We start from the raw sequence: 27,675 nt of genomic DNA on the forward strand, positions 1-27,675 counted from the left end.
CAACGATAGGCTATGATTCATCCAACGAGGCTTTTATGAATTTATCTAGTTATGGGAAAAATGAAGATTTCGTGGGAATCGATTCCGGATAGCTCCGAAGTTTTCTGGAATCGATTCCGAAATTGGAATAGGCTCTTGAATGGATTCCGGAGTAGGTTCCGGAATTGAAATTGGCTCCGGCATCGGAACAGGCTCCGAAATCAGAATCGGCTTCGAAAGACGACGAATAGACGTTTGGGTTAGTTTTGATAGCTGCAAAGAATCAAAATTTACTTATAAGCGATCCATTCTCATGGAGATTCTCGGACTGATTTCGCTTTTGAAACATCTCATTTCGATTCAAGAACTGATTCTCCTTCCGGAGCTAATTGCATTTCTGGAGCCAATCCTGATTCTGCTACCGAAGCAAATTGCGATTTCCAGATCGATTCTGATTCCGGAGCCGACACCGGAATTGTCTCCAGAGTCAACTCCGAAATCGGCACTGGAATTGGCTCTGGAGTCAACTCCGGAATCGACTCCGGAGTCAACTCCGGCATAGGCTCCGGAATCGGCTCCGGAATTGGATCCGAAATCGACTCTGGAATCGTCTCTGGAAATAAAATTGATTCCAGCATCGGAATTGGCTCCACAATTGATTCCCAACATGGAATCGGTTAGGTCCAATTCCGAGCTCCCATCACTAAATTGAACCTTTAAATACTGACGAGTCTACCTGTTTAAGCATGGAATCGGTTCTTGAAGTAATAAAGCGTCTTTTAAATCTTGGCTACACATCCTGGACACCTCAGAAGCGCTATTGTGATCTTACATTACGGGAGCGTACTTGAAAAACATTTAACATTTACCGACACTTTACGCTTATAACACAAATTGGAGGTAAACGTTTCTATTCCTTGTTCTCTTTCGAAGTATTAAAATCAACGGTAAAATTAAACATCACATCTATATATATCTTGGAAATCGTACTGTTTTTTAATGTACATACCTTGGTACACAATTGACGTCTCTCCGCCAAAGTCGTATTGTTTATCTTCATATTTTCCAGTGTTTAGTAGCTCGTCCTAATTGCGTTCCTGGTGTAATGTAAATCAAACCCTTCGACTTCCCTCTGTCCGTGTGTTCAAATAGTCATGTATGCACAGTTCAGCAAAATCTCTGCCGTGATATGCTCGCTGCTGTTGTCGCAACCATGCAGCGCCTTCCCAACGTATCACATCGAAGAAAGTCCCGTGTCGAACGATCCGCTCTACACGGACGGAGTGTACTTCGAGGAGCTGAAAACGATAAAGGTGCAGGTAAGCTCGTGGACGCTGCGGGCCAATTACGATATAGCGCTTTTCGTCGATGAAATCGCAACGGCAAATGCTACCGTCGCCAATCTGCTGCAAGCGTGCGCCGAGATGCAGGCGAAGCGCATTGGCAACTGCGACGGCATCCTCAACATTCTGGGCCTGAACAAAGAGCTGAACGATTTCAGCATCCTGCTCAGGAGCTTCTGCGAAGAGGAGGGAGGGGCAGGTGGCCCGAGACGCACGAAACGAGGCATATTTCGATCCTGGTTCGGGCTGATGGACGATGAGGATAGAAACGATATACACAGCAAATTCGACAAGGTGAATCAGCAGCTCACCATTGAGTCATCGTCGCTCAGGATGTTCTACAACACTACGAACGAGGCGTTGGCCGTGCTGTCCGGCAACACGTTCCAGGTCGATCCGAAGCGGCCACACACGATCGATTTTACGCGCGAGGGCCAGCTGCTGCTGATGGACATACTGCTGAACAAGATCATCGCCAAGAAGAACCTGTTCATGGAGCTGCTGCAGAGCACCACCTCGATGGGGCTCAGCGACAGTATCATCTCCCCCACGCAGCTACTGGCCGAGCTGCAGAAGGTGCAAAAGTTTCTGCCGGAAGAGTTCATCTTCCCGGTCGAGCTGAAACTTCGCGAAATGCTCAAACTGTACCCGCTCTCGAAGGTGATCGCCAACGTGGACGGGTGCCGGGTGGTGGTCAACATCATTATACCGCTCTGCAACCGCTTGCTGTACCGCACGCTCAAAGGGACCAGCGTGCCGATGCTTTCGGAGGACGGCATCATGAAGATGTACGTGCTCGATCGCGACATTATGGCGTACAACAGGACGTCCCACACCGGCATGGTGATGACGTTCGACGAGTACAAACAGTGCACCCATCTGACGGACTTCACGCTCTGCAACGCGCACCACCTGATGCGCAACCTGTCCACCACCGACGACTGCATCGTGGCGACGTACTTCAACGCCACGGAGCGCGATTCGGACTGCCGGTTGACGCGGGTACTGCTGCGCAACCAGCTCTGGATACAGCTGGCCGATCCGAACGTGTGGATTTACGTGATGCCAAACTTTACCGCCATCACCGTGCAGTATGGCGCCAACCGGCAGAAATCGCTCACTCTGCACGGCGTCGGCATGCTGAAGCTGCTGCAAATGTGCCACGTACGGTCGATGGACGTGCTGCTCCAGTACGTGCCGCAGCTGGGCGGTACGAAAATAAGCACCGTGTCGGACGGATTTAGCCGCCCGGTGAAGATTACGCGCGAACAGTCGCTGATCATTTCGGGCAGTGCGAACGACAACAGCCGCATCATACCGGTGGGCAAATCGACCGAGGCGCAGCTGAGCGAGTCGGCCCGCGTGGCCGGGATCTATCGCGAACCCGGCCGTCTTTCGCCGTGGATTATTGTGGGTATCGTTTTCGGCGTGTTTCTGGTACTGCTCGCGGCAATGCACGTATTTCTGCGCCAGTTTTCGATCAAGCGACGATCGCGCATGGCCGAGGCGGATGGGGCACCCGCGCTAGATTCGACGCAGCAGCAGTGGATTCCGGCCGACAATACGCAGCTCACATCGGTCGATACATCCCTGCCAAGGTAAACCGAAATGGAACGGAAAGTTAGACGAAGAGTAAGCCCTAACCCGATTGCCTTGATCGAGCCCCACTGGCAACGAATTACCAAAGCGTACGCAAACACGAAACATTATGCGCACAAAAGACACGTGGTACACCGGTGGCGTACTGTGAGGGGATTTATAGTGAAATATTTAATCAACAAAAAGGATAATCAAACGACAATACGTACAACGCACTTTTGAACGTATTGGCGTAACTATTGTGATACAAAAGGCTTGATTGAAGATGCGAGAAGCTTATTTTTGTACGGAATTTTACCACTGCACTCGATTTGTGTGGAAATCGAACTGCGCTAGTGGTCCAGCAAGGTGTGAAGAAATATTTCATCGCTGAGAGATGCATATGAACGTTACAGTGTGTAAATAATTTAGAAGCCATACATATTATACAACTACACGTATTTACTCTATTTAAAGAGAGTACATCGAGCTGCTTTTTAAGGATGAAGAAGGTCTAAATGAAACTCTAGTACCAGGCCAATAAATAGTGATATTTTCGATTAACATTAGCCCTTTAAAGCAATTGGCTTAAAACTTACACCAAAATTGTGACTTCTTCGACGTTTTTAACTAATTTTTATGATAAATTTTGTAATTTGTTAAAATGGAGTTCTCAAAATGTATTGAAATATTTGCAAAATAACGTAAACTCAAAAAAATACTATCGCTTTTCCTTCCAAAATCAACTTTCATTTCTACTAATGGACTTTTCATGTGACGATTTATCATGTTTTTGTAATTGGAAAAAACGACGCTATAAGAAAGTTTAGGTAAATTTGGCCTGCTTTTAGTTTATTGGTGTCCCTTTACTTCTCCTGTATATGTTATATTGCTTTATCAGAAAAGAAAATTATAACCTTTTTTGCGACAACAAAACGCATGCAGAGTGAGAGAGACAGAGAGTGTTATTTGTACTCCGTTAAATTGTTGAACCATAAGCGAAATAAAAGTGAAATGTAAACTAGTTACGCTGCTTTGCCTTAATCATTCGACGGGAATGAACACAATATCGAACCTTCCAACACGATAAACAATATCCGAAAGCATGGCACATAACTACCAGCAACCAAATTTACGAAGCATATCATGCAGCAAACTGTACCGTACGATCGATTTCGTACAATTCCGCTGAGATTAGAAGATGAGTATCATCTGTATATCACTTAAAACATCGCGAACTAATCCTTCCGAAGGAGCGGTGGACTCTTTGTGCGAAATGATAACGCTCTCCTAACTTAATAATGTTTAATCTGACTTTCAATATTGCACTATAGCTGCTTCGCGAGCAAAAAGAATTAGAATTCTTATGCTTATCCAATAGGAAGTAATGCCTAGCTTACCGGAAACACGAAATAATACGCTCGTTTTCACCCATTGGCACTGTATAATTCCTTTCCTACATGTGAAAGTTTTCCACCGATGTTAGTGTCGTTTCGATTAGCAGATTAAAGTCAAGTTCGTTCAGGTTCGCTTTGGCGGTAAGTAGGTCGAGGAAATTGTCCAACGGTTGTTGGAGCTTCCGGGCCGCCCCTAAACCTTGGCTGAGATCTAAAACGAATGTTGAACGAGGGGGAACATTACTAAATAGGCTCTATCAGACAGAGTGCAGTTGGCTCTATCAGACAGAGTGCAACAGCATTCCAAGTGCAGAAGCAAAACGAAAAAAAAGCAACTACCAAAAAAAAAAACAGAAAAATAAATAAATATTTTAAAACCAATAAATGATGCATGCAGATGGGAAAAATGGAATGATGCGTGTTTCGAGCCCCGTGAACGAGTCAGTGAACGGATGGAAGCTGTCGTTTTAAAAAAGCATTCTAATCGCCTGCGTACACCAGGCAATTGATGGGACAATGCGGAATTCGAGTGTAGCAAACACGACCACAGCGATGATCGTGCTGGCCAGAATTAAATATCCAACGCCTAGCAGTAGCGTTGTTTTCAGGGACGCATCCAGCCCGGCATTAAGGCAACGGGCACGGGCAGCCGCTGCATGCCGTCTGGACAGTCGGACAATTTTATCCGACGGTGAGTCACGGCAAAGCTGCATCAAAAACGAGGACGTAGAGGAGGTGCAGCGGAACCGCTGGAAGCGCGTTCTCGCCGCCCCATTCGATCCCGTCGACCGGGAACTGCCAAAGGTAATGGTAACGTTGGGCGGCTGCTGTTCCTCCTTTTCATCCTCCCCGGCCCGGTCGCTGGCAGTGCCGCTGCCCGCCTCCAGATCGACCAGCGACGAAGGGGACGTAACGAGCCGGAGCGCGTTGAGGCTCGCGTAGGTACGCAGATTGCGCGACCGGGACGAGTTTTCCATCTGATCGTACTCGGAGGATGAGATGGGCGAGGAAGCTTCCGAGCAGGATGAGGGTGAGGAGGATGCAGCCGGTGGCGGTTTGCGTACCGAACGGCTCGCGTGAAATGATGGCGGCGAGGGCATGCAATGTTTTACATCTGAGCGCGCGCAACCGAACCAATTGAAAAAACGATCACAACCGTTACCAAAGCAAGTGGAAACTGAAAAACAGCGAAATGAAAAAAAACAATGACAAATAAATGAAAATTAAGAAAAGGAAGAAACGTAAAACGCGCTTACACTTACGGAACAGAATGACAAAACATTCAACACAAAACAAACCAAAAACACGATTCAATACATGCAACACACGCGCGGATAACCGGGCAGATGCCGTCTCCGGCGTTTCGAGTGCTTGCTACCTTTCGGTTGATAGTCGCGCTTCCTCAGATGCGACGATCCGCGCGGATGCACCGAGTTGCCGGACAGAATGTTCATCGCGTGTTCGCGCCCGCGCAGCATCGCGCTGACCGGATGGTTCCAGCTGTTCAGCAGCCGGCGTGCCCTCGACCGGGGCAGTATCATGAGCAGATTCAGCTTCCGCCGAATCCCGTCCGGCGTGTCCTCGATGTCGGCAAAGATCACCTTCACCACGTCGATCTGCAGCTCGAACACGTGGTGCTCGACGTACTGCATGAACCCGTCGAACGGCAGCGCCCGGTAGCCGAGGTACGAAAAGAACGAGCAGAAACCGAGCGGCAGCGGAAAGGCAAGCGTCTCCACCGCCAAACAGTACCGCTCGAGCATGGCAAACAGCCGTACCTGCAGGGCCCGCTCAAGCTGATCGATCAGCGCAAAGCCGCGGCTTTCCGAGCCCTCCACCGCGAGCGCATGGTCTAGGCCGGCCGTACGGCACGCGAGCACGCAGAGCGCGCGCGATTGTTCCAGCTGCGCGGCGACGTAGCGCGTCGCAACGGCATGCACGTGCGAAGTGGCCGGATTGGTGTCGTAAAAGGCGTTCTTTAGCCACCGGAAGCCGGTCACCTCCTTTACGCTGTGCTTCACCAGATGCATGCTCAGCTCGCGCAGATTCACGTTCAGCACCAGCTCCTGCTTGTTGGCGGTGCACGCCTCCGTTTCCACGAACGGTAGATCGTTCTGCAGCCTGCCACGGGCACCGCCGCCGACGCCACCGGCACCCGCCACAAAGTCCAGCCCGAACGTGGCCCCACCGATCGGGTTGGCGGGCGACATTGGGGTGGTGCAGCGGGACAGCGCCTCCGGCTGGTAGCAGGCGAGCGAGTACATCAGCTTCTCGCGCACCTGCTCCTGGTGGAAGCGGGGCCGTTCCTTGCTGCTGCCACCGGTATCGCTCAGCCGATCCCACAGCAGCGTCCAGATGTCCTTGCGGAAGGGCGAGAGGCGCTGCTGGGGCGACAGCAACATCATCGACGTGTTGTAGAGCGTTTCGTGCGACAGGCCCACGCTCAGCTTGCCCACCTTGGCTTCGATCGGCTTGCTCGAGCTGCAGGTGGTTAGCGGAAGCAGCCGGAACAGGGCCAGCTGGTCCTGGGTGAGCCCTTTCTTGGCCGATGCGTACGTGCCCGCCACGAGTGCTTCCTTCAGCAGCGGTACCGTGTCCAGATGAAGTGGCCGTTCCATGATGATGCTCAGGATCTGTGCAAGGACAGCGAAAGGATAAATAATCTAATCCCGATTTCGATACACCCGCAAACCCCTCGTACTTACCTCGGAAAAGATTTCAATAATATCACCCCCGGTCGAGTGCGCCAGGAAGTAGTGCACGATCGCCAACCGATTGTCGATCGACGTATCGTTCCGGAACGCATCGATCAGGTGCGACTTCGGTATCGTGATCGAGATGAGATCGAGCGTGGCCGAATCGTAGCAAATGTTGTTGGTCGCGAAGCACGGCACCAGCTGCGTAATCGGCGCACGGGTAAACGGTGCGCACACGATATGGCATGACGGTTCGTGCGACAGTCCCACATCGAGCAGGTGCATGAACAGGTCCGCCTGGAACACCAGCACGTGGTGGTCGCCGTGCAGCGTAAAGGTGGGCTTCATCAGCTTCGCCTTCTCCCACGGTATGCCCGGCATGACGCAGTGTATGACACAACCGTGGTGCAGGATCGTCACCGAGTACGCAAAGTGTACGTCGAAGATGGTCTGCGCAGTGGTCCCACCGTTCGCCGGTGGTGCCTCCTCCTCCCGCTGCTTGACCGGCTGGTACAGGTAGTAGTGGCAGACGAACAGCATCCCCGACTCGTCACTCACGATGACGAGATTGAGCGACGAGTCGTGTATGCGCAGCGGGACGGTATCGTCTTCGTAAATGTCCTCACTGCTCGAGGAAGGAATTTTCGGCAGATTCAGCGGAATGTTCAGCACCGTTTCGGTGGGCAGATCGTCGTGAAACTGAAACGCGGACAGGGTCGGTTGTAGCCGTTTGGTCGGTTCGCCCTGCTCGCCCGCTGAGTCGTCCTCCTTCTCGAAGATAGTGCGTGCCGTCGGTTTGAGATGAATGTAGTACAACGCTTGGACGGTTGGATCCCACTGCGCCCATATGAAGGCTTTCGTGAGCGTTTCACTTTTCAGCCCGTTCCGATCCAACTCCCAGGCGTTGGGGTTGGTGTAATCGATGCGGCTACTGCTCCCCGCAGCAAGCGCATCCTCCTCCTCCGACTGCTGTTCGAGCTTTTTCAACGACGCCGTATACAGCAGCACGTGCTCGTGGTGTACCAGGAGCAAAAATTTGTCCTGATAGTGCTTCTCGAAGGTGGACAGCTTGCGCCAGAGGAACGTTGCCATCACCTGCCGGTTGCGCTCGACCTCGAGCAGCAGGTGGGGCTGTGCCGCGTCCAGTTTGGGGCGCACCTCCACCAGGTACGCACGGTAAATGTCCCCGTTGTGGCCGGACTCGTCCTGCTTGATCTGCTTCGTTACGTACAGCAGCAGGGTGTGCGTGAGGTTAACCGAAGCCTGTATTACGTTCTCTCGGCCCGGGAAGGTGTACAGCACGTCGAACGTTTTGCTTTTCGGCGTGTAAATGCCGACGTTCGTTCGTTGCTCCTCGCGTCCTTTGCGGGGGTCGAATGATACCCAGCTAGCGAGCAGTGAGCTATCCTGCTCCTTCCCCAGAATGCGCCACTCGATAGCGACATCTGCAGGGGGAGAAGAAGAAGAAATTGCACAAATGTTGTATAAATTGAATACATTGAGGGAGTAGTAGTATCGGCATTCACACTTACCTTTATTTCCACTAACGGACAGTAACCCACAGAAGTTGGCGGCCAAGTTTTCCTGCTTCAACATTCTACTATCGCTCTGGGACACTCCAAAATTCCAGAAGACACGTACACGACACACACACACCTCTACAGAGCAGAGTGCCTTTTTTAGTGGAAAATTAATCACTCTAGCAAAATCACTTTTTCTCAGTTGCCCAGCAACGGCAGAGAGTGGTAGGCGATGCAACGTTTCCGGTTCTGCTGGGATTCACCGTTTCGATTCTGGCGGCTTCGTTTGTTGGCCCGCTGCTCACATCACATTGCTGAAATCAATAATCTTTTCCTCGTTCCGTCTGTGTTGCCACTCTGTCAATGATGCTGGAATTCGGTGCTGCTGATAATAAGTTTACGGTTAGGGCCTCTCTCGGTCTCGCTCTTTCTTGCTCTCTGACTCGCCTCTTTCAGCTCTACCACCGTTGGCACCGACTCGGCTGCGTTTGCGTTGTCGTCGGCATTTTCCCTACACTGCTCTACCAACACGCGCCCTATCCCTTGTCGCGTTTTCTCCCCACTCTTCCCGCTTCTTATCAGCAGTTGTCGTCCGGTGCAGTCACCGTGAACGATGGCGACGGGAGACGCTTTTTTCGTGTTTGCCTTTTAGCACGCACATGCGCATGAAATTGTAAACAAAACGGCCGGAGAACGGTAGTTATTTGTGTGTTTGATTTTGAAATGTTGTGTATAGGAAGCTGCTGGGCGGAGGAAAGGTGGAAATAGGCTTCTAATTGTTAGGAAGGCAGAGGAAGGGGAGGATGGCGTTCTCCTACCGGAAGGGGGAAATTGTGATGAGCAAATCGTTTAAAAAGAAACCGTTGGTACCGGTCGGCTTCTTTGGAAAACTGCTCCCAAGATCCTGAAGATCCAAGTAACCGGTTGGAAACGTTGGATGTAGTGATGGGTAACATTGGCAAATATTCGGAATCGACTCTGATCTAGATTTTGTTCCCTACTCCGAAAGACCGGAATCGTCCGGAGCAGTTGGATTCATACAGAGTTGGAGCCAACCGTAATTGAAGTTGTCCGTATTCGGAGTCATTCGAAGTCGAAGTCATCCGGAGTCGTCAGCGTCGAAGTCAACCAGAAGTCATAAGGAATCGGTCCGGGTAAAGAGCTGCACTCGGTCGGAGTCGGAGTCATTCGAGGTCGAAGCCATCAGAAGTCTAAATTTTCCGGATTCGGGAATATCCAAAGTCGGAATTGTCCGGAGTCGAATTCATCCAATGTTGGAGTCATCCGGAGTCGGAGGCATACGAAGTCGGAGTCGTTCGGATTCGGAGTCATCTGGAGGTGAATTAAAATGGAGTGAAAGTCATCCGGAGTCGGTGTCGGTAAAAATAATCTAGAATCGAAGTTTTCAGGAATCAGAGTCGTTCCAAGTTGAAGTAGTCCAACGTCGTAGTTGTCAGAAGTCGGAGTCATCCAAATTCTGATTCGTTCGGAGTCATCCGTACCCGGAGTCAACCTAAATGTGAGGAATCCGGTTGCCCGGAGACATCCGAAGCTGGTGTCATCCGAAGATGGATTCGTTCTGAGTCGTCCATAGTCGGAGTCATCCGTAGTTGAAGTCATCTGAAATCAAAGTTGTCCGGTGTCTGAGTCATCCGGAGTCGGAATTACCCTAGATGTTATTGTAAAGACCAGAAATGAACCTTAATTTTATCTTAATATTTAGCCATTTTTTCCTTTTTTAGTTTTCCCCCAGCGTTTTTGCAAAGCAGTGCCTTAATAAGCATTCATCGAGCATTGAAAAAAATTGTCGACTGGGTCCGCCTTTTCCGTCCTACTCTCTCAATGTCAAACGATTCGCTGTCAGTTGGCCGCTTGTCATGCGGCATTAGAAAAAGGAGAGAAAAACAAGCAGAACGAACGCTGTTTTGTGTTGCTAATTTATGTACCCGGTCTATTGACGAAAGTGGCTTTTCCCGTAAGTTTGTTGGCCAGTTGTGCGAAAAATCTCCATCAAAGCGTTCCATTGCACGTGGTTCATCGAACCGGATTGCCCATAACTGATATTTTCCCCCCTTTTTACCGATTCGCGTACGTGTGTAGTGAAGAAGCGCATTTTCGCACCGCATAAAATATGGCTGCCCAGCTTGATGGTGTTTTCGAGGCGGAGCTGCAGAAGAAAATTACCGAATCGAAGGTGCTAGTCGTCGGAGCGGGCGGAATTGGGTGTGAAATATTGAAAAATCTCGTACTAACAGGATTCACGGACATTGAGATCGTAAGTAATGGGTGTGGGGTGTTGTACCTGCTTCGCGGAAAAAAGCGTCCCAAGGAACATAACCTTACATTCTAAAAAAAAGAATGATGATGCATCTGTCTCTCCGTTATCAACAAACTGATGGTTCGTTTTTTTACAGATCGATTTGGATACGATCGACGTTAGCAACCTGAATCGTCAATTTCTGTTCCACAAGGAGCACGTCGGCAAGTCGAAAGCGAACGTCGCCCGGGAGAGTGCTCTGGCGTTCAATCCGAACGCCAAGATCAAAGCATACCATGACAGTATTACGACGTAAGTGTAGGCCGCCGTGTTGGCCACACTTCCACCACACTCTGTACTGATTTGTGTGTTTGTAATTACCATTGCAGCAACAACTATGGTGTGAATTTCTTCCAACAGTTCTCCATCGTCCTGAATGCGCTGGATAACCGCGCTGCGCGCAGTCACGTCAATCGCCTGTGTCTGACGGCCGACGTGCCGTTGATAGAATCGGGCACGGCCGGATACAACGGGCAGGTGGAGCTGATCAAGCGTGGACTCACCTCGTGCTACGAGTGTGTCCCGCAGCCGGCTCAAAAGTCCTACCCGGGATGTACGATCCGCAACACTCCGTCGGAACCGATTCACTGCATCGTGTGGGCGAAGCATCTGTTTAAGTAAGCAGTTAAAGATTGAAGGAAAATGGGGGAAAAAGTACTAGCATTTAACTCTTTCTTGCTACTTTACTTGCATTTACAGTCAACTGTTTGGTGAAAGCAATGAGGATGAGGACGTGTCCCCGGATACAGCCGATCCGGAAGCGGGTGCCGATGTGGGCAGCTCAGCGCTGGAGAAGGAAGCGAACGAGAAGGGCAACGTGGATCGTGTCAATACGCGCACCTGGGCCAAGCAGTGCGAATACGATCCGGAGAAGATTTTCAACAAACTGTTCTTCGACGACATCAACTATCTGCTGAGCATGTCCAACCTGTGGAAGAACCGCACGCCACCGAAGCCGGCCAAGTGGGACGCGGTGCAGGAAGGCGACGGGGAGGATGGTAGCATTGTCGAGGACAGTGTGACCCGCGATCAGAAGGTGCTCAGCATGGCCCAGACGGCGAAGGTGTTTGGCGAGAGCATTAAGGCGCTGAAGGAAGCGGTCGGCAAGCTGCCGGAAGGCGACCATCTCGTCTGGGACAAGGACGACAAGGACGGGATGGACTTTGTGGCCGCCTGTGCCAATATTCGTGCACAAATCTTTGGCATTCCAAGAAAGAGTCGGTTCGAGATTAAGTGTAAGTAAACAATGGGTTAGCAGGCGCCCTGCTTGTCCTGCGATCAAAGCCAACTGGGACTAAATGGGTCTCTCCTCTCTTTTTCAACAGCAATGGCAGGCAACATCATACCGGCAATCGCGACGACGAACGCCATTACGGCCGGCATTGTCGTGATGCGCGCCTTCCGCGTGCTGCAGCAGGAGTACGAAGCGTGCAAGACGGTGTACGTGCGGCTGCGGGTCAACGGTCGCAATCAGTTCATCGTACCGGAAACGCTGATCATTCCACCGAAGCCGAAATGCTACGTGTGCGCCGCCAAGCCGGAGGTGGTGCTGAAGGTCGACACCAAGAAGCTGACCGTGCGCGAGTTCCGGGACGACATACTGATCAAGGCGTTGAACATGGTCAGCCCGGACGTCCTGCTGGACGGCACCGGGACGATCGTGATCTCATCCGAGGAGGATGAAAAGGATTGCAACAACGATAAGACGCTGGAGGAGCTGAAGATCGTCAACGGGTGCATACTGAAGGCGGACGATTTCCTGCAGAACTACGAGCTCAGCATAACCGTGCTGCACAAGGAGGCGGGCCGGGAGGAGGCACCGTTCGAGATCGTGGCCGATCCGGACTCGCTGAAACCGAAAGAGGAAGAGGAGAAGAAGGAGGAAGTCAAACCGGCAGCGGCACCGGTGGACGATGCACAGCCGTCCACCTCGAAGGGACTGAACGGATCGTCGTCGAACGGGAAGCAATCCACCACCGTGAACGAGGTGGAGGACGATGACGATGATATGTGCATCATCGAGGATGATGAGGACGAGAAGCCGTCCACGTCGAAGGCGGCCGCCGACGCCGTCACGACACCGGGCAAGAGCGTGGAGAAGCGGAAGCACGCACCGGAGGATGATGAACCGGCAAACAAAAAGGCCAAAGTATCCTCCTCCCATCCGATGGATGACGATGATGATGATTTGGTCATACTGGATTAGGATGCAGGTCAGCAGCGGGCGGGCCGGGGGGTTTTAGAAAGTAAGAGCAAAACACACACACACACACACACACAGGTTCGTATCGATCCACATCTCATGATTATCGATGTCATCGTCAACTAATTATCCTTCTGGGAAAACACACATTGTATGAGCAGAAAATCTCCTGAAATAAATTTTATCTGTCGTACAAGGAAACCCGTCACCTGGAGGTCCATTTATTGAGCCTAAAAATGAACTTTTACACGTTTTGCTTTCCTTTCTCATGTTAATAATTACATAGTTTATTCGCACATAAAATGGCACGCATACATCGTAAAATCACACAAATACGTAATAAATTAAATAATCCCTTGGTAACGTGTTCGAGCGTAAAACCAACCTCCTTCTATTGCTTCTTCTCTCTGCCCGCCCTGACAGGTTGCGGTTTGGCGGCCGTTGGTTTCCTGTTCATTTCGTCACTCTTAGTCTTAGCAGCCTTCCCCCCCTTCGCTGCCTTGGATGTTGGTTTCGCCCTACCGCTCGGCCCCGGATCCGTGGAGGACACAATCGAAAGCCGTACCTTCCCCCCGGAACGGTCGATTTTCGTCTTCGTAATGGCGGTTTTCTTCGGATTTAGTTTGACGGGCTGCGCGGGCTTCGCCTTGGCCGGCTTCTCCTTTTTCTGCTTCTTCTCGCCGTCATTGTTGTTTTTATCCTTTTTGGTCTGCTTCGGTTTAGGATCCGCCTGCTTCTTCGCTTTCGGTTTCGTTTTTGCCGCCTTCTTTGCTGCTTTCTCGGCCTGCTTGATCCCTTTGCTCTGTTGCTTCCTTCCCTTGTCTACGTGCGCTTTGGTGAGGCGGATGCTGCCATTGATACCGCTCTTTCCCGACACCCGCTCAACGATCGACTTGGTGGTCAGCTTTTCGTACGCTCGCTTCATGTACACCGCAGCCACCTCGGTCTCGATTTGGTACTTGCCCTTGATAAACTTTTTAATCAACGCAAACGAAATGCCCTTCCGGTGCGGATCGTTCTCGGTGATTGCTTCGATCATCATCTGCTCGTAGGTCTTTTTGCCATTTTTGCCATTTTTGTCCTGGCTGATGGTGGTGGTGGTGATGGCGGTGCTGCTGCTGCTGCTGCCCCCGGTGGTGTTGCCCATGTTGTCGTTCGTTATCTCTTCCATCTGTTCCTCCGGTTCCGATTGCTGGCCCTTTTCCGGCTTCAGCGGTTTGACGGCAAGCACTTTTACTTCCTTTGCCATCATAGCGGGAGAGCTGAATGTTAGTCGTTTCGGCTGTATCATCGAGTTTGGGCGGCAAGTGCTCACTGAACGGTTGGTAATGCAAGACGAAGAAATTGCGATGGCTACCGGGTCGCGTGTTGCCAACGGAAAGCTGATGTCAGTTTAGAGCGCTTTCAAGAGAGGTCCGCTTTTAGTTGACCGGTTTAACGGTTGCGGTGAAGTGGTGAATTCAGAAAGGGAAATTAATCTTTTAAAAAAATGAGGTTTCCCAAGCGCCACAGATTTTCTCACTGGACAGGCATCCCCATAACTTCACTGGTTTGTGCTCAATAGATGGCGTTTTATAAAACTCATCAATATATTGCTTGCTGTCCCCTTTTCCTTGCAATGTGTTTCGACATCTAATCATGGCCTTCTAACTTTCCCAGCAAAAATCTATGTAAATGGTCGTGTGGACAGATACGTGGGTATTTCTCAAACTCACTTCATTGATAATTTTGTTCAGTATTTAAGCAATCGTATCGCCATTCCAGTTCTAGCGATGCATAACTTCAATGCGAAACCAAGCTCTCAAAAGGAGGAAAGCTCCACTGTGTAGCTATGGAGACACAATGAGACCAACAGATGTCGCCACCAGTTTTTATGCTAATTTTAGAATGCATGAGTCGTTTGCCGTCTGCTAAACGAAGTCTTTTTAGATTCCCTTTAAGTTAAGAGCTTGAGCCGTTTAGAACCAGTTCAGTGGTCGTTCAGTGGATTTGTGGTACAGTAGGTGACCGCTAACTGAGAGGTAAACAAGCTCCAGTTAACGAACAATGTTCGCTAACTGGAGTGACGTCCCAAGCGCCACAGATTAAGCTTAAACGACTGGAAAATTGAATATCCATAGAAAAATAATGAAAGCTCCACAGCTTCATTGGTTTGATCAATAGATGGCGTATTACAACTCATCATTATATTGCTATCCTTTTCTTGCAATGTGTTTCGACAAGTTTCATCTTATCATGACCTATATAGCCTTCTAACTTTCTGAGCAAAAATCTATATGAATGGTCGTGTGGTCAGATACGTGGGTACCGACACCAACGACCATTACTCAAATCTCACTTGCTTCAGTGCTGGTGGTTTCCGTTGGAGTTTAGTATTTAAACAATCGTATCGCCGTTCTAGTTCTAGCGATGCATAACTTCAATGCGAAACCATACAACAGTACAGAGGAAATGAGAAAGCTCTCCTCCAAGCGATGAAGCTCCACTGGTTGGGGTATTCCACAAACAGAGAGCGCCACCAGCTTTTTCGCTATTTTTAGAATGCATGAGTCGTTTGCCGTCTGCTAAACGAAGTCTTTCTATATTCCGTTTAGGTAGATAACTTGAGTCGTTTAGAAGCCGTTTAGTGGTCGTTTAGTGGATTTGTGGCACTTGGGGTTTCTATGGATTGATTGTTTTGATCGGTGTTGACTGGAATAAACATACCAAACTTTTTTTCATTTATTATTGATATAAAGTATAGTAATTCGTGTAATAACATAAACTAATAGCAAACGTAGGCAAGAGATCCTAAATTTGTTTGAAAAATGCACATTTGCGACAAATTTCTCTTCATGAGATTCCGGATGTTTCATGTTTTGACGTTTAAGTGTTCGTTAACTGAGAATCACTCCAGTTAGCGAACCTCCAGTTAAAAAGCACTCCAGTTAAAACACATCCAGTTAGCGGTCACCTACTGTACATATCCTCTTGTATTTTGAATTTCTTCTCTTTTCTGCCAGACTAATACTGACACCGGGATGGAAACAGATCTCCAACCGGGGGGACGGGTTCTGTTCCGGATTCGGAGTTGGTATGATATCAGTAACTGAATAGAAATATTTTCAGTTTTATTTCCTGAACCAAAGCAGGTTCGCTAGAAGTTTGAGAAATGGGACTTTTATGGGCTCGGATGCAGGAACCGAGATAATCCCACAACTAGTTCTCGGATTCGGATAGGTTCGGAAGCAGTTTCGGAGTTTACGGGCTCTTCCGAAAACCGTTTTACCCGGTTAAAGCGATTAATATACAGTAAATAAAGCATTTATCAGCGAACAAAATGTCCCGACGAAGAAGAAATAAGCAAAGAATTAGAAACCAAAAACAAAACAAAAAACATTTAAAATAAACCGTTAAACAAATGTGCGCCAGACTCCAGCGACGCGGAGTCACCCTGTGAATGTTTGCTGTTATCCAATGATAACAAAACAAACCATTCCGAGTTTGACGTCTTCTGCGGAGAGTGGTGTTGTCAGCGAACGAACGCAATTTTGCACGGTTCCCCTCTTCTTTTTTTTATCAATAAATACAGAGTGCTGTTTCCGTGAAATAGTTGGCAAAAAGACACCCGTTGCACCGTGGCTGAGCAAGGGCTGGTGCAGGTATATTGCGCTTACAATGCACCGTACCGGACTGGTTGCGCGAACGAGCTGAAAAGAGAGTGGTGGTGTGGGGGTGCGCATCGCAAAACCAGTGCAACGCAATATATCAACACAGGCCAGGCGGCCACAGGACGACAACACGACGGAAAAAGTGAATGCACCGCATGCGGTGGTGGTGCTGGTGCAGGGAATTAAGGAGAGCAACAGATTTATCGTCGAAACAGGTAGCCATTATGGGTGGCGGCGGTGGGTGGTCGATTCGCGACTGGCTTTGCTGTGCGGTGTGTCTGCTGACGGTCGTGTCCATTCCACGGGCCGACTGTGGCCTTGACGAGGAACCGACGAAGGACGACCGACGGCGGTTAACGGCGGAAGCGTCCGAGCTGTCCGGCATCGAGAACTGTCCCCGCATGCTGCACTACGTGTTCGAAGGCTATGCACCAATCGGTAAGTGTCATACCGGGGGGTGTCGATCGATCAAGCATGCTGCGCCTTATTCTCAACTCAATCGTTCCTCTTTGCTTTCCACATCCCATCGCAGGCAACAAAGATGCCGGCAACTTTACGGAAAACGCAAAGGCAACTACGCTGGAGGAGTGTGTGCGCGACTGCTGCCTGAAGGGGGCGAGCTGCCACACCGCGTTCATGTTCAACCACACGTGCTACCACGTGAAGTGCATCAGCAACGATTTGTGCCTTCCGGCGAAGAAGGAAACGTCCTCCGCGCTGCGCATGGTGCTGGTGAACCCGCTCGAGGACGGGCTGGCGGGCGAAGCGAGCAGCTGGTGGGAGGTGCTGAAGAAGGTGCAGGAAAAGCGGCTGCTAGCGAGTGGCGGGCCGGCCGCGGTTGCCGCGGCACCGGCCGTACGGCTGCCGGAAGACACGGACGGGGAGGACAATCTGTTCGGCAAGCTGGCGGAAATGTACAACCTGGCGAACGGCGGTGTCGCTAGGGCGCGCGGTGACGAGAAGTACGGACTGCCCGCGGTGGAGGACATGTACCGCGGGCCGTACAAATCGCTCGACTACGGTGCGCCGGGGGCCGGGTTTGAGAAGTACGCCAGCAACTACATCCGCGACCAGTACGACGAGGAGGCGGAGGAGAGCAAGTACTACACCGAGACGAAGGCGCTCGGTTCGATGCGCCCGTGCGATGTGGCGCGCGAAGATTCCTGCCTGCGGAACGAGGTGTGCGTGCGGGTGGTGCCGAACCTGCGGCACGGTATCTGTACCTGCCCGGAAGGGTTCGAGCGCAACGAGAAGGAGGTGTGCCTGTCGAAGGACCAGCTGGCGGAGCAGCAGCACCAGCAGCAAATTGTTCCCCAGATGCTATCCGCACAGAAGCTAACGATGGGCAATGGCGATACGGATGGCGAGCTGCCGCCGTCACCGGTGCGTTCGAGCACGACGAAAGAGCTGACCGTTTCCGTCGCCTCGAAGGACGTGCGGCTGCCGACGAACGAGGCAACGCTGTCGGCGTACGTCATACCGGACGAGAAGACGAGCGGGGACAGGTACAACTACCTGTGGACGCTGGTGTCGCAACCGAAGGGGGACAGCAACAGCACGATAGCGGACCAGACGAAATCGATCGCCAAGCTGTCCGGGCTGGCGGAGGGGCTGTACCAGTTCAAGGTGACAGTGAGCGGCCAGAACGGCTCGTACGGCGAAGCGTTCATGAACATTACCGTGCTGCCGGAGCAGAAGATTAACAAACCACCGCACGCGGTCATCACGCCCGCCAATCAGCCCGTCCGGCTGCCCAACCACGAGGCGATCCTGGACGGCAGTGCGTCCAGCGACGACGCCAAGATCGTGCGCTGGCAGTGGGTGCTGGCACAGGGCCCGCTCGGCTATCAGCCCGAGCTGCCCGAGGTGAGCACGCTCCAGCTGAAGGATCTTACCATTGCCGGCAACTACACGTTCAACCTGACGGTGGTGGACGAGCAGGGGCTGAGCAACAGCACCACGGCCATCATCCAGGTGCTGAAGGAGATCGACTACCCGCCGGAAGCGAACGCGGGCAAGAACGAGATCCTCTACCTGCCGAACAACAACGTCACGCTGAACGGGTCGCTGAGCAAGGACGATAATGGGATCGTGGCGTGGGAGTGGACCAAGGTTAGCACGAACCAGTCGAAAGCGGTCGATATGCAAAACACGCGGACACCGTTTCTGCAGCTCTCCAACCTCGAGGAGGGTGTGTACGCGTTCGAGCTGAAGGTGACGGATGCGAAGAACCAAAGCTCCACCTCGATGGTGCACGTGTTTGTGAAGCCGCCCACCAACCGACCGCCGGTGGCGAAGGCGGGCACGAACGGAACGACGATCTATCTACCCCAAACCTGGGCAGTGCTGAATGGGAGCGAGTCGAGTGATGATATTAAAATTGTCGCCTATAGTTGGCAACAGATTTCCGGCCCCAACACGGCGCTGATTGAGAGTGCAAACGCGTCGGTAAGTGTGGCCTGGACGGAGGTCATTAGAAGAGTGGAATTTTAACATTAGGTCTTTTACACTTGCTTTTTTAGATAGCGAATGCCACCGCGATGACGATAGGGGACTACGTGTTTGAGCTGACCGTGTCGGACGAGGCGAACAACAATGCGAGCGATCGGGTGCGCATTACCGTGGTGCAGGAGAAGAACACACCCCCGGTGGCGAATGCTGGGGGCGATCAAACGGTTACACTGCCCACCAATGTGCTGGTGCTGAACGGAAGCCAGTCGCGCGATGATCTGGGCATTGTGCGGTACAGTTGGACGCGCGAACCGAGCAGTTTGGCACTGGGGACCATCATCGATGGCAGTGATAGCAAGCCGGCTTTGATGGTAAGTGGTGTTGGCAGTGGGATGGAAGTACCAAAGTACCAATTGAAGAGCTATATTTTTTTCACAATAGCTAACAAACATCGTTACCGGGCGATACGTGTTTAAGCTGACTGTGTACGACGGGCAAGGACTGTCCGCCTCCGACACCGTGAGCATCATCGTTCGGCCCGATCCGCTGCTGATGAGCTTGGTAGAGGTAACGATTACAACCGAAGCGACCGTGCTGACGGCGGCCGAGCTTGATTCGATCGAGCAAAAGCTAACCCTGCTGATCGGTGACAATATGGCGAAATTGCACGTGCGAGAGCTTAAGGTGGAGCCCCGAACGGGACAGGTGGTGATTGTGTTTTACGTGGAGAAACAATACGGCCTTGAGGTACGGGGGTACTTTTGAACGGCGAATGACGCACAGAGCAGTAATGTAACCTTCCCGTTTCCGTAGGATAAAGACAAACCGCAGCTAATGCCGGCGCTCGAGGTGGAGCGAATATTGAAGGAAAAGTTTTGGCGCGATTACACCATACTGGGCACGTCGGTGGTCGGTATACGGACCACCGTCTGCCAGAACGATTGCTCCGGTCACGGTGTGTGCAATGCGGAGACGCGAGAATGCATCTGCCAAAGCTTCTGGATGCCGGACATTTTCTACTTCTGGGGTATTGCCGAGGCCAACTGTGGTATGTATATGAGCAGGCCCGGGAAGGGAAAGGTGCTTTGGAAGCAACCGAACCGCAACTATATATTTTTTTGTCTCCCCCGCAATAGATTGGTCCATACTTTACGTGATTGTTGGTGTGCTGATTGTGTTTTTTGTCCTGTCCGGCATCTGCTGGGGTATTACGTGCCTTTGCCGACGGTCGGCCAAACCGCGCACGCGACCAAAGCCCCAAAAGTATTCACTTTTGCAAACGCACGACGAGGAATTGCCTTCATGTGAGTGATATTTTTTATTTATTTTTTTAAGTACAGCAATTATCCGCAGTACGCGATACTCGATATACGCGAATTCGCAGTACGCGGTTCTTCTAAATTTGACAGCTCCATGTGTTTTTTGCAAATATTTTAATTCTTTGAAATATTTTATCCTCTTTTTGAATTTCCTTAGTACTCTTAATGCATTTTGCATTAAATTTGTGCAAAAGATACCTGTTTTATAACAAAAAACTCTAATGCAAAACTCTGGGGCGATATAGTTCAACCTTTGAACCGGTAGTGTAAACTATTTTTCCATAGGAATCCGCTATACGCGAAAACTCGAGATACGCTATTGCGCTCGGTCCCGTGCGATAGCGTATATCGGATAATGACTGTACATCTTTTGACTTAATATTAAGTTAATTTTGCATGAAACTTGTATGTACACCACTGTACTGGGGTTTATCTAATTTGAAAATAAGAATATTTGTGTATGGGGTCAATCCGTAGAAAGCCAACTGGATATTTATTTTTTGTTTAGAAAATAGCTTTTTAATTTAAAAACTAACTCAAAATTAATTAAACTAACATACAATCAGAATGGTCATTTCTGTTCTTTATTCTACTAATGTGGTTAATTTAATCAACCGTAACCGGCACCATTTAACTATACTTCGAATATATCACAAATACCAACAAATGTTTACTGGTTTTAAGCATTTGTTGGCATTTGGCTTTAAATCTCTATAAAACAATTGTAGAGCTACCAATTTCATTACTTTTTTAGAGCTTTTAGTCTTAATATCCAAATATTGAAAAAAAAACAAGAGAAGTTTTTGTAGTTTGAGTGTTGAATAGCAAAATAATGTTGATGTTCGTAATGTTTCTAATTGAGTGTTATAAATTAAAATTTCGTTATGAACTAAACTTACGCACCGCACTGTACGCCGTGCCATCGCGCAAAGCCTTACAAATGCTGGCCAACATGTGTATCCGTCAGCCCAGCTGGGCGTACGCTGTCAAAAGGGTGAAAGATGAAGAACAGCATAAGGGGGAAAAATAATGCCGGCTGTGTTAATGCTGATTCGGGGAAAAAATAACTTTCAATAGTGTTTGCAATTCGATTGAAAATGCTTTGCATTACATATCTTTGTATGTAATGGGATAGAAAGAGCATTATATTCTCTACCGAAATATACTAATGCTGTAATGCGTGCGTGTTTGAAGGGAATAGGCATCGGCAATGCGCAAGGGTCGCGAAAGGGCATGGTGTGGATTAGTAAAGCATCGCTAGCACAGCACGGCGTGCGTTGGTGTGGTCGGTAGGAAAAAGCGTTGTGTGGTACTCTGATCTCTCTTCAGTTGTCGAATAAATCTTTCGCCTTTTACTAAAGATTTCCGTGGAGAGGGATACTCTAATGAGTCTAAACTGAATTTTTGTCGTCTCGACCCCATCAGAGGTTGAGCCCTAATCTCATATAGAAAATTTGATAAACAAGGATTCTGTATAATAACAAGATTTAGTAATGATGAAAATCTTTAATCATTAGAATTTTTCCTTTGATTTATGGATACCTGTCGATTATTGGAAGATTAAGCAATCGATGAAATTACTCCTAAGTTTTATTGTAAATTCCGTTTTAACAACATTTCTCTTGCCTAGAATTGGAATAGTTATATTCCTACCGGTAGTCTTCCAGTAACACATTTCTTGAGCTTAACGATGCTTCTTCACTTTAATAACTATTGAACAATTCAATGTAAACGGTGAAATCAACAATTAAATATCTATTTTACTTCCTTGTTACAGTTAATCGCGCGGGAACCACCATTTCCGACAGCGAAACCGACTCGGACGTGCTGTTCGAGAGCCGCTCGCGACAGAACGGACTCTTGCCGGGACGGTCCGGCAACGGTGGGCTACCGAACGGCGAGCTACGAAACGGAGCCGGCGGTCACCCGAAGTACGGTGTAACGCGTCTAGGACGACGCATCAAAGCTTAAACAGTAAGATAGGCGACAAAAAAAGGAAACGATAACAACTGTACCAGTGCCACCCCTGTGCTGGGGGAGGGGGAAGCAAAAGGGGAAGGGTGTGCAACCTTAACAACCGCGAGAGGAGGCGGAGGGTTATATGCAACTAGTCGGAAGAAATTTCTTTACCAAATACGTTCCTAATGTGCTTGTAGTGATTTTTTGATGTACACGTGTAACGATATGATTGATTTAATGCGCTTTGAGCAAGAAAAAAAAACACACACACACATCACCATTCCATTTGTTTAAACTAATCGTTTAGATACGCACTTTCTTCTTTTGCATTCCTATATAAAACTTTATGATATACTTTCCCTAACAAAAGAAAATACCCCAAAAGCGCACTGTAAGAAGTAAGTTATTATTGTAACAACCAATGTGATTCAAAAGCCATCGAAGTAATGAACAGAAATTGCTTGCTAAAATTAGGCAAACCGTGCAAAAGAACGATCGAACACTAATGGGACGAAAAACGGAGGAATCCCGTTCCTTATCGGTGGTGTAAAGTTTGCATTTACGTGTTCGATTCGAACAAGGTGCATTTGACATTAGTTCTACCAGTAGCCATGGTAACCCACGGGGGTGTCACGCCTGCCGGCACGCTGGAAGGTTTTGCTTATGAGTGTTGTGTAATGTTTTCGTTTAGATGTTACCCTCCCAGCATAAAAATATTCCGTACTACATTCTACCAATTAGCGAAAAAAGACGAACAAACAAAAAAACGCACATATTGTACGCCGAGAATGGAGGAGATATAGAAAAGTATTAAACAAGTAAGAAATAACTACGCGTGTACCACCCGTACTGAATCGGGGCTGTGAGCAAGGTGCGCAAACTACGGTAAAAACAGAACAGAAATGATCAATGATGATGATGGCGACTGGGTGACTGGGTTGACTGGGACGCTTCAAAAGCTTTATGAGCATTTGAGCAAGTATCACTGAGCAGGCGGGGCAGATCAGAGCATCAGAGTAGGGCTCTTGTAAGGGTCGGTGGCAGTATTAATGTTGCACTCACCCGAAAGGGCACCCGAAGAAGCAGGGCATAATGTACTTATGAGCGCCACCGGATTTCGTCTTTTCTGTCTGTGTATGTGTGTGTCATCTCGACGGAGAGTGTGGTGCGATAGAGTGGAAAATATATTCAGAATACAAAGCGAAATGAGGCGATTGAATTGTGAAGAATGTGATAATATTACAACATTTCTGGTTAGAAACTAGAAGACAACGCAGAAAACTCGCAAAAAGCCGTAATGTCAAGTTTGCATAAAGGAAGATCACGGTGTATGCAATGATGGAAAATTAAATTCAATCTTTAATTGTTTTGGTAAGACACAGCAAAACATTGTTGAATGTTGTTTAATAGAAATTTTCTCTTTACAGGAGTATGATTGACTGATGTGAAAGAAAAGAGCAATGCGTTTAATGTTGAATGAGGTCTTCTGGAATCAATTAGAGCGATATATATATATATATATGAAAGTGGGACATCCAAAGCATTAGAATCCGTGAACGTGATAAGAAAGCAAAAAATGTCTACGTCTTCTCTGGTGTGGCGACTTACACAGTCACGCTAGTCTGTATAGGCATCCTCCGGATAAGATTCAATAGGTAAGTTGCATAAAAACCACTCCCAAATCCCCCAAAACCTATCCCACAACAGTCCTTAACAAGTAATAAACTGATTTGATTAGATTTAGGCTAAACTTAGCGATACACGGGACATACGGGCGGGCAGATCAAGTTTAAAATGAATCCAATTTGCTACGCTGCTTCCTCGTGCTTTTTTTTGCATAATTTTGTTCGTGCTCTTGCCCTCATTTTGGAATCACTATTTAAACTGTTAACTGTTAATTGATGTAATTATCAGCGATTTCGGGCTGCCGCTCGATGCAACCTTACACTTCAAATAGACAAAACAAACAAACCGAAGCTGTCTAGCCTAGCCCCACCCTCCTCCGCATCGAACCATTCATATATTCAATTGTTCACGATCAATTAGCATAGTTTAATGCTCAAAAACTGGTGCTGTGTCTGACTAGAGGAGGGTGTTCATAGATGCACACGATAATGTTCAAGGTTAGCCATATAATATGATGGATGCATGCGTGTGGAATGGCTTGCAATGGGGGGATGATTGGCATATGCCTGTACGACCTTATTACAACGAACCACCTATGCGCTGTCTCCGTCTGCGTATCAATGCCGGGCCGCGCCATGAACCGGATCAAATTTATACGTAACGTTCTATTATTGCGCTCCATTACGACGTATCGATTATTGACATCGTTTCGGCAGGCAAGCTTCCTATGTTTAAGTTCCGTTTGGTGTGAAAGACACAACGTTTTACAGGGTTTCACACTTTATCTCAAGACCGCGGGACCCCTTCCCGAATCTGTCTTAGCCAAAGCCAAGATTGCGGTATGATGCTTGAAATCGTTGATGATACCTGAAAACGTTGATGATACCTGAATTCATCGGATGCAATGCTGAATCTGCGGCACATTTCTCGAAACACACTGGTCCGCGCCGAGGACATGCGGTCGAATATTTTTTACACGGATAACCTTTGTGTACATCAGTCTATTAGAAACACTCAATTATCCTTTTCGTTTTTTTTACCAAAAAAAGACAATTTAATAACATGAGTGAATGCATATTTGTTTAATTAAAATATTTACAAGTGTTAAGAAAGTAGTTTGAACTATTTAAATCATCTTTTCCTGTAAAAACACGAAAAAATAATTCACTGTTTTCAGTACACTGATATACACAAAGGTTATCCGTGTAAAAAAATATTCGACCGCATGTCCTCGACGCGGACCAGTGTGTTTCGAGAAATGTGCCGCAGATTCAGCATTGCATCCGATGAATTCAGGTATCATCAACGTTTTCAAGCATCATACCGCAGTCTTGGCTTTGACTAAGACAGATTCGGGAAGGGGTCCCGCGGTCTTGAGATAAAGTGTGAAACCCTGTATGGATTCTGATGGTGATGATGATGATCATGCTATTTGGAATGTGCGTTTGGGAAGAGCTGCGTGTCCTTGTGAGGTATCGAAATGTGATGTAATGTTACAAATCAATGTTTCCGCACGTTTTGTTTATCTCTTTTTTTATTAGTGTTGTTTACTTTACTGGTGTTTTGTTTGGTGGGTGTTGTAAAATTACGTCAATTTTTAAAAAAAAATTTTTTGCTTCGATTGTTTTTGATTACTTTTCTGAATCTGTATTTGATTTTTCCTAAAATTTTTTTTAATACCAATATTATAGAGATATTTAATCTATTTTTTTTCTACTTGGCGGAGTATAAAATTTGATGTTTTAGCAATAAGTTTTTAATGTTTGCGTTAAGTGATGATCGTATTATTTGATATTTTCATGTTTCATTGTATTATTGTTAACTTAGACATAAAATTTAAAAAAGTGTGAAAACCATAAAATTATGTTTATTTTCTTTTATACGACGCAGCACAACGTTCTGGCTAACCTAAACTATCATATATTATAAAAAAATACATAAAAGTATAAAATTAACTTTTAAAATGATCTTAATTTAATCACTTTTAGTTGCTTTATGGTTTTTCTGATGATCTATTACATTGTTTACAATACAATATGGCAAATAAACTGATTTATTTTGCTTCAATTTAGCTCCCTATGATCTAGCGTAAAAATTTCTAAGTATTTGTTACATATATTCATTTGATGATATCATAAAAAGAAAAATAAAGTGTTCAAAGCTATTAATTTCGAATAAATATGACCTCAATCGAACGATCCACGTAACGCTAACGCTAGTTTGATGTTTTAACATGCACGACCTAAACCTAAAAGCAATTTCAAGGGCGGTAATTTTTCGTGCAAGAATATTTAGGTTTCAGTTTTGTTTTTAAATAGTGACGTAACTGCACTTGCCAGCTTGGCAGCGTGTTGTTTGACCTATTTTTTCTTTTGGTGTACCCAAAGGGACAGAATGTGTATGTGACACTGTATGCAAAGCGAGCAAAGTTCAGCAATTTTTGGAAGCGGATTTGGAAGCTACACTGCATCTTATACAAAGATGTAGTCATTATTAGGCTCCAAACCCTCTGCACAAACACATTTACCTCATTCATGGTGGATCGTTACGCTTTTGTATAGAAAAGATCCCATCTGTGTGTGTGTGTTTGCTTATTTGTATATTGGTGTCTTTGTGTTGGTATACCTTTTTTTTTGGGGGGGGTACAAGTTATACCTCTCTTGACCTTCGCGCGATCTGACCTGTATCGCTGCGCGATCACCGCTTGAAGGGAGCAGAAGATCGACCGGGGGTTGTTACGCGGGTTGCTGGTGCTGGCACGATGCCAAACAGCGCTCGGTGTTACTCTTCGATCTGATCATCACTACCCACCACCACCACCATGATCGACACACGCTCTTTGTTTTCATGCATAATACAGCGAAGGAGGACGCACTGGTTTTGTGCGAAGCTGTGGCCAAACACACGCTCTGCTACCACCTCTACTACGCCCCGCTACTAAAACCCATCGCTTGGTTCACGTTCACGTGCGCCAAATGCGTTCGGTTGTTGTTGTTCTTTCGTCTTGCTCTAGCGCAACATAAATTACATCATCGTCACAACAGTTTATAAAAGCAGCTTGGGGAACGGGGAACAACCCGAATGTGTGACGCCCAAACGTGTGCGTACGGATTTAGGACGGTGGGGCGGGGATATTGGGAGGGAAACTGGGAACACCGAAACGAATGTGTACGAACCAGTGAAGGAAGGAATTTGACTTACACACAAAACAAAAAGAGCTAAAAAAATACGCGTACACACACATACACGAAACGCGCGTGGCAAGCGAATGTTGAGACTTTATTAATACGTGCTTCGTGTCAATTCACCAAACGGCGGCGCAAAATCATTTTCCTGCGCTTTTGGGGATTGAGATTTAATGTGTTTATTTATCGGTAAACCCTCCGCCTTGCCCTATAATCGTGATAGCGTTTGATAGGCAATGGGAATTGTGTAATATTCACTGAAATGTTGCTCGAGAGATGCATCGAAATTTGGAAATGATAAACATAATTTCTTCGAAACATTCTATAATAATCGTATCAGTTTTAATCGTCATTCCTAAAATTTTGCTACAATTACATAGTTGGGTTGCATTAGGCATTTTAGGCATTAGGCATTAGGTTGCCTGTTGATTGCGATCGTCTAAAATTGCTGA

At 47.9% G+C, this 27,675-nt stretch overlaps 5 protein-coding genes and 1 non-coding gene across 7 annotated transcripts; 4 read left to right on the top strand and 2 right to left on the bottom strand.

The window, feature by feature from the left end:
• Positions 1–982: 982 nt before the first annotated feature.
• LOC133393731 (uncharacterized) lies at positions 983–3,928 on the top strand. The gene has a single exon (XM_061659857.1). It carries the CDS (start codon positions 1,134–1,136, stop codon positions 2,922–2,924), a length of 1,791 nt encoding a protein of 596 aa, XP_061515841.1. The 5' UTR covers positions 983–1,133; the 3' UTR covers positions 2,925–3,928.
• On the bottom strand, positions 3,726–9,012 carry LOC1275486 (protein pigeon). 2 transcript variants are annotated; one of them, XM_314733.5, is made up of 4 exons: positions 8,526–9,012; positions 7,003–8,438; positions 5,676–6,930; positions 3,726–4,508 (listed from the first exon to the last, which is right to left on the bottom strand). In XM_314733.5, the coding sequence occupies exons 1-4, from the start codon at positions 8,587–8,589 to the stop codon at positions 4,357–4,359; spliced, it is 2,907 nt and encodes a 968-aa protein (XP_314733.5). In that variant the 5' UTR covers positions 8,590–9,012; the 3' UTR covers positions 3,726–4,356. The 2 variants fall into 2 exon arrangements, with proteins under 2 accessions (XP_314733.5, XP_061515836.1); XM_061659852.1 differs by having other exon boundaries at positions 3,726–5,474.
• Positions 9,013–9,117: 105 nt separating this feature from the next.
• LOC1275487 (SUMO-activating enzyme subunit 2) lies at positions 9,118–13,234 on the top strand. Its single transcript, XM_314735.5, has 6 exons — positions 9,118–10,488; positions 10,614–10,788; positions 10,928–11,082; positions 11,160–11,447; positions 11,530–12,065; positions 12,156–13,234. Exons 2-6 carry the CDS (start codon positions 10,645–10,647, stop codon positions 13,034–13,036), a joined length of 2,004 nt encoding a protein of 667 aa, XP_314735.4. The 5' UTR covers positions 9,118–10,488; positions 10,614–10,644; the 3' UTR covers positions 13,037–13,234.
• A 56-nt stretch (positions 13,235–13,290) lies between these two features.
• On the bottom strand, positions 13,291–14,481 carry LOC3291767 (histone H1). Its single transcript, XM_557774.3, has one exon. The coding sequence runs from the start codon at positions 14,322–14,324 to the stop codon at positions 13,425–13,427; it is 900 nt and encodes a 299-aa protein (XP_557774.3). The 5' UTR covers positions 14,325–14,481; the 3' UTR covers positions 13,291–13,424.
• Positions 14,482–16,498: 2,017 nt separating this feature from the next.
• LOC1275488 (dyslexia-associated protein KIAA0319-like protein) lies at positions 16,499–23,618 on the top strand. The gene is made up of 7 exons (XM_061656963.1): positions 16,499–17,121; positions 17,216–19,131; positions 19,206–19,505; positions 19,576–19,881; positions 19,948–20,182; positions 20,271–20,438; positions 22,231–23,618. Exons 1-7 carry the CDS (start codon positions 16,830–16,832, stop codon positions 22,422–22,424), a joined length of 3,411 nt encoding a protein of 1,136 aa, XP_061512947.1. The 5' UTR covers positions 16,499–16,829; the 3' UTR covers positions 22,425–23,618.
• On the top strand, positions 21,763–21,882 carry LOC11175668 (U5 spliceosomal RNA). Its single transcript, XR_003025299.2, has one exon. It is a non-coding gene; the product is annotated as a U5 spliceosomal RNA (small nuclear RNA).
• Positions 23,619–27,675: the final 4,057 nt, after the last annotated feature.

This window comes from Anopheles gambiae, chromosome 3 (genome assembly GCF_943734735.2).
Source record: "Anopheles gambiae chromosome 3, idAnoGambNW_F1_1, whole genome shotgun sequence".
NCBI classification, from domain to species: Eukaryota; Metazoa; Arthropoda; class Insecta; order Diptera; family Culicidae; genus Anopheles; species Anopheles gambiae.

What these genes read in the sequence shown, in the direction of transcription:
- LOC1275488 (XM_061656963.1), top strand. Translation starts at nt 16,830, where the DNA reads ATGCACCGCATGCGGTGGTGGTGCTGGTGCAGGGAATTAAGGAGAGCA. An exon ending in ATAGCAAGCCGGCTTTGATG is followed by an intron (nt 19,506 to 19,575) that starts GTAAGTGGTGTT and finishes TTTTCACAATAG; the next exon opens with CTAACAAACATCGTTACCGG. An exon ending in CGACGAGGAATTGCCTTCAT is followed by an intron (nt 20,439 to 22,230) that starts GTGAGTGATATT and finishes TCCTTGTTACAG; the next exon opens with TTAATCGCGCGGGAACCACC.
- LOC1275487 (XM_314735.5), top strand. Translation starts at nt 10,645, where the DNA reads ATGGCTGCCCAGCTTGATGGTGTTTTCGAGGCGGAGCTGCAGAAGAAA. An exon ending in GATTCACGGACATTGAGATC is followed by an intron (nt 10,789 to 10,927) that starts GTAAGTAATGGG and finishes GTTTTTTTACAG; the next exon opens with ATCGATTTGGATACGATCGA. An exon ending in GAGTCGGTTCGAGATTAAGT is followed by an intron (nt 12,066 to 12,155) that starts GTAAGTAAACAA and finishes CTTTTTCAACAG; the next exon opens with CAATGGCAGGCAACATCATA.
- LOC3291767 (XM_557774.3), bottom strand. Translation starts at nt 14,324, where the DNA reads ATGATACAGCCGAAACGACTAACATTCAGCTCTCCCGCTATGATGGCA.
- LOC133393731 (XM_061659857.1), top strand. Translation starts at nt 1,134, where the DNA reads ATGTATGCACAGTTCAGCAAAATCTCTGCCGTGATATGCTCGCTGCTG.
- LOC1275486 (XM_061659852.1), bottom strand. Translation starts at nt 8,589, where the DNA reads ATGTTGAAGCAGGAAAACTTGGCCGCCAACTTCTGTGGGTTACTGTCC. An exon ending in TTATTGAAATCTTTTCCGAG is followed by an intron (nt 6,931 to 7,002) that starts GTAAGTACGAGG and finishes GTCCTTGCACAG; the next exon opens with ATCCTGAGCATCATCATGGA. An exon ending in GCGCGACTATCAACCGAAAG is followed by an intron (nt 5,475 to 5,675) that starts GTAGCAAGCACT and finishes GCTGTTTTTCAG; the next exon opens with TTTCCACTTGCTTTGGTAAC.